The sequence below is a fragment of the Acanthisitta chloris genome, unplaced genomic scaffold (assembly GCF_000695815.1).
Source record: "Acanthisitta chloris isolate BGI_N310 unplaced genomic scaffold, ASM69581v1 scaffold34534, whole genome shotgun sequence".
Lineage (NCBI taxonomy): Eukaryota > Metazoa > Chordata > Aves > Passeriformes > Acanthisittidae > Acanthisitta > Acanthisitta chloris.
Window position 1 is genome coordinate 14,837 of NW_008669328.1, and position 5,541 is coordinate 20,377.

At 52.1% G+C, this 5,541-nt stretch overlaps 1 protein-coding gene across 1 annotated transcript; it reads right to left on the reverse strand.

Annotated features, from left to right (window-relative positions):
• Positions 1–241: 241 nt before the first annotated feature.
• Positions 242–4,508, reverse strand: GLUL (glutamate-ammonia ligase). Its single transcript, XM_009073270.1, has 6 exons — positions 4,321–4,508; positions 2,963–3,124; positions 2,549–2,695; positions 2,009–2,136; positions 1,639–1,838; positions 242–670 (listed from the first exon to the last, which is right to left on the reverse strand). The coding sequence occupies exons 1-6, from the start codon at positions 4,484–4,486 to the stop codon at positions 352–354; spliced, it is 1,122 nt and encodes a 373-aa protein (XP_009071518.1). The 5' UTR covers positions 4,487–4,508; the 3' UTR covers positions 242–351.
• Positions 4,509–5,541: the final 1,033 nt, after the last annotated feature.

Here is a 5,541-nt window from a genome sequence, read left to right on the forward strand (position 1 = left end):
ACTCTCGGGGAGGTTGGCTATAGTTTTAAGCTTTCCATTCTCCTACTGGCTTTCTGCATGTGCAGTCTGTCCCTGGAAGCCACTGGATCCCATCAGATGTACACATGAATTAGACAAAAAATAAAACAGTGGTTAAAAGTTCTCTAACACCATCTCCTGCTCTCGTCTTCTGAAGAGTCAACGACAAACAGACATCGATAAAACTAAATTTGCCCTCCTCCCCACCTCAAGACAACAAGAGTTACTGAGACACAAAACATGTTATCTTGTACCCTTGGGATTACATCTAGAAGGGAAGTTTAGGGGTGTGGGAAGCACGGGGGGAAGGCGGTGTCTGTGGGCGCAGTCTGCTTAGTTCTTGTACTCAAAAGGCTCATCTCCGGTTTCGTTGAGGAGACACGTGCGGACGAGGGCCTCTGTCACAGCGTAGGGGTCACAGTTGGCGGAGGGCCGGCGGTCCTCAAAGTAGCCCTTCTTCTCATGGCCCACGTTCCTGGGGATGCGGATGCTGGCGCCGCGGTTGGCCACGCCAGCGGAGAACTCATTGATGTTGGATGTCTCGTGGAAACCTGTCAGGCGCCTGGCATTGTCCAGCCCCCCCTTGGGGTCATAGGCACGAATGTGGTACTGGTGACGCTTGCTCAGCTTCTCAATGGCCTCTTCGATGTGCCTGAGAAGGGAGAGGGGAAGACACGGTGAGTGTATGAGGGACAGTTAAGTTGACCGGTCAACTCAAGGATGAGCTGAGCTACTCTAGACTGTTGCATCAAACCGACACAAGATTCATAGCTGTCCCCAAGCCACTTCATGATGAAATCCACTTCGCTGATCACCCCAACACAGAACTTCTCTCCACTCCCAACTGCTGATCCAGGCTGCTTCTTGGAAAAAGATCCTCATGGCCAAATCCCACAGGATCCCTTGGGAGTGCTTGTCTGTCAGACACCACCAGTGCAACCCGCAGCCAAACCTCCCAGGCACACTGCCACCTGCTCTCAGAGGGGACATCTCTCAACACAGAAGTTTCTATCTGGGAAGCTCACAGGGTCACAGGTTGGCTCATTATCTCGGGGCATCACCAAGATTAAGGCAAAAAAACCCGAGCTGCCAGGAAGAATCTCTTCACACAGCTCCACTGCAACCCAGTGCCACAGGGTCCCTGCCAGCACTCAGTGCATCATTCCTACAGAGGAACTCAGGGTTTGCTTTTCCAGGCGAGAAAACATGGCATCCATTTTCACAGCCTTGCCTAGACAGAAGCAAATGGTCTTTTTCTTTCATCATGCCTATATAAAATAAATCATTTTAAAAAGGCCTGTGCTGAGTTTATTTGTTTCCAGCACTAGCAGATGAGAAGCCAGAGAGGCTGTTAGGGATAGCTGCATCCATTTCTGTCGGCACGGATAGAGCTGTGCTGCTGGCTGAATTGCCCACCCAGCACCAAGGTCAGAGTGTATTGCTATACAAAATATATGTTAAAAAAGACACCCACAAAACCAAAACAATCACAAAAAATCATCCAGAATAAGGCTCAAATGTAACACTAAGCACCAGAGCAACATCTCCCATGTCATCAAAAGCTTTGCAAAATCTTGCTGCCTAGTACAGATGCCACTGGCTCATCTTAAAAGCACTTACTTGAGACCTCCGTCTTCCCTCATGCTCTTGGTGCTGAAGTTGGTGTGACAACCAGCACCGTTCCAGTTCCCAGGGATGGGTTTGGGATCGAAGGACACAACGACACCGAAGTCCTCACACACCCGATGGAGGATGAAGCGTGCGATCCAGAGGTGATCCCCCATCTCAATCCCTTCGCATGGTCCCACCTGGAACTCCCACTGCAAGGAGGAGGAGTTCACAGGCTCAGAAATGTGGAGACACCCACTGTGAGGCACCTCCCACCCCCTGATGCTTGACACACATACACAGAGCAGGCAGCCACAGCTCCCACTGCCTGAGATTTTTCTGTCCTACTCTCTTGTACCGTGAAACATCTAAAACAGTTTACCTGGGCTGGCATCACTTCTGCGTTGGTTCCTCCAATTTTCACTCCAGCATAAAGGCACGCTCGGTAGTGAGCCTCCACAATGTCCCTGCCATAGGCTTTGTCTGCCCCTACACCACAGTAGTAAGGACCTGCAACAGCACAGGTGAACATCAGCCTCCAGAAGGAAAGAGCCTTAAATTCAGTGAAGACCAAGCACGCACAGGGAAGAACTCTCCAAAGGCTCAGGGTGTGTGGAAAACCCCCAAAATCTGTTTTTCATGGAAACACTAGCAGAGTGGAACACTGATGGAGAACAAGTCCCCCATGAGTTTAAAGCCCTGCAGACTAACCGAGCAGCAAATTTGTATGTGGCCAATCCCCATCTTAGGCTTTTTGGAGTGATCTTAATCGCAGGGTTAGTTTTTTTCCAATATCCTGCTTGCTACTGTCCACCTTCAGTCCTAGAAACACCTCAAGTCTCTCAGCTCGCCTGAAGCTGTGTCACACGGATTAAGTTCAAATGCTCCTGCTTTGGTCCAGCGCAGACTCCCGAAAGATTACCTTGGGGTCCAGGGAACCCATTGGATGGCCAGCCAAATGGATGTCCATCTGTCCCCAGGAGAGTGTACTCTTGCTCCATCCCAAACCAGGGCTGCTGGTTGGACACCATATCCATAATCCGCCTGCAGGTGTGTCGGAGATTTGATTCTAGAAGGGAAAAGCAGCATAAGACTTATTAACATCTTCACCTCCATTCCCCATATCCACTTTGTTTACAGTTTGAATCCCAGCAGTGTTGGTGAAGAATCCCAGGACCAGCCCCTTCTCCACCACCAGCACTTCATTTGCCCTATACTTTCAGGGCAGGGATTATTTTGGGATCGTGTATGATGCTGAGGACAGGGACAGCATTTGGACAGATCTTCCCTTCCCCTCCCCAGAAACACCACCTCCACCAGGAGAAGGTCCACTCACCTGCAGACTGGCGGTTGTATTTGAAGACCTCGCAGAGAACTAGTTTATTGGGATCCTTGCGAAAAGGGTCCCGAAACATGGCAGCAGGTCGCAGGTACATGTCGCTGTTGGAGCCTTCAGACTGGTAGGTGCTGGAGCCATCAAAATTCCACTCCGGGAGATCTGCAGCAGAGAGAGCAACAAGCCACAGTGACCCAGGGTCCTCTGTCATCAGGAGGATGGGCTCCCTGCCACCCTCCAGTGAGACAGAGGTGAAGATGCTTACAGAGAACAAGCCCACAATATGTTTAATCCCAGCTCAGCTGATTTTGCTCCAAATGGGGGAAGCAAAAAGAAACCCAAAACAAGCAAAACCAGAGGAGGGCAACTCCCCAGACACTCTGAGAAATAACAAGTTGCTGGGCTGCTGGCCAAGCCCAAGTGAACCGAGCAGCACTGAGGACATTTTCCATGTCACAACAACCACAGGGATGAGCAGAGCACCAGTCTCCTCGGCTGGGCAAGCCGGGGGAGGACAGAGCATGAGACATTTTCAAGCTACAGGAATGAGGGGAGCCATGGAATACCCTTATCCATGTTGCATGGGCTAGAGAAGGTGCAAAAGCAAATCACATAGAGGTGGAATCTCACATGGAGGGGGAGTATGGCCAGCGTGGCCCCTTGCCCACCCCTCCGGGCTGTGCAATGCCCTCCAGCTCAAAGCACAGCTGTGAACTCCACCCGGACAATGTTATCTCCTCCATATCCCCAGGGAAAGCTGGAGGATGGGAAGCATAAAGATTTCAAAGGAGCTGTACCAGCCACTCCCTTAGAGGGAAAAGGCAAAAGAAGAAGGGGAGTCGAAAAAAAGTTAAAAAAAAAAAAGGTAATTCTGCTCAGTCACACACAGTATTTTCATTTCATAACTGTCTCCAGCCAGCACCATGGCAACCTGGGGAAAATCCTAATGCTATTATTGTGTAAGCTGGGACTGTTTGTTCTGAGGGACACAAGCTCTTAATTACACCGGATAGCTCCATTCTTTCCCCTCCACTTTCTTCTGCCAAACTACTTCCGGCCAAAACGAGTACTTGAGAGTCAATGGGCTGCCAAGCCCCTGCCAACAGCCCCCAGCCCCTGCCAACGGCCCCTCCACAGTGGGGACAGCACCAGTGACAGGCTCCCAACCCCAGGCATCTCACTGAGACTCCACATCTGGAGAGCTGGGAACATTCCCCTGGGGTACCTGGGGAAAGAGGTAACTGGAAGGGGGTGAGGAGGAATGTCTTCCCTAAATACCATCCTTCTGGCATAGAAAGAGAGAAGTGGCATCCTTTCCACCTGGTGAGGGGCTGTGAATCCTGCACCTGCCCTCTCACCTTCAAGGCTCTTGGGCTCGTAGTCCAGTGTGCGGGTTTTGCAGCGGAGGTGCTCTCCTGTCCCATCGATCCAGATGTACATGGCTTGGACCTTCTCCCCCTGCGGCAGCTTCATGTACATGTGTTTAATGGCTTTGCTCAGGTGGGAGCTCGCCGAGGTGGCCATGGCTGCAGTCCGGACAAAGGGGTTCCTGCAGAGAGGAATCAAAAAACAACCCTAACTGTGAGCCCTTCCCAAGCTCCCACATGTTTCAGCCCCCCAGCCAGGGAGGAGCATGAGACAGCTCGGCCGCAGGGCTGGCTGCCATCTCCAGCGGTTCCATGTCATTCCTCAGGGAGAACACACAGCAGCTCCGGCAGATGCAGGCAGCCAGGAAAGCCCTGCTCCAGAAGCGATCAAAGAGTCCCATTAATACCCAAACTCCTGCCAATAAACTAGGTCTTATCCACTCTGCGACAGACTTCCAAAGTGCTCCTTAGCCCCATGTGAACTTTTCACCTCCACACTCCCCACTGCTCCTGAGCAAGACTAACACAAGGAAAGCTTAGCTGGGGCTTTCTTAATAAATCTGCTTCATCGAGGAGGTCTTGTCTATCCCAACTGCCTTCTCAGCCTGGCTGAGGTTATCCCAGCCTGGTCCCAGGGCTAGAGGAAAAGCAACAGGCAGTACAAGCGAGCCTTGAGCACCCCAGGCAGCGATGGGGAGGCCGAAGGGGCTCTGGTCCCAGTCGGTGGGAGCTGCAGCATCCCCATCGTCCAGCAAATCCTGGAGCCAGCCAGCCATCCTCCCAGTGCCAGCCAGCCCACTCGTGTCAGACCCACAGCAGCCGGGCTCCACGCGTTTTCAGGCGCCTGGAAACGCCAACAGTTTAGAAATGTGGAGTGACTTGGGAAGTCGCTCCAACATCCTATCCCCCCGCTGGGGCTGAGCCCGAGGGGCTCCCATCCCCTGCCAGAAGCATCACCTACGCCTGCATCTCCGGGCAGGGAGGGTAAGAGAGAGGTTTAAGGTAAGCCTGTCAGCTGATCCACAAGGTGACAGAAAGGTGGCTTTCACCACACACAGGGTTTTCTTGAATAGATTCTGTTTAAGTAAGACTTGTATCAGAACTAGACGAATCTTTTTTTTAAGGATGTCGGATTACAATTTGAAGCAGGAATTTTCCCGTGGGAGCTCTGGCTGCCGGGAGTGTCGGGGCTGTGTGCCGCATCCCGGGGGG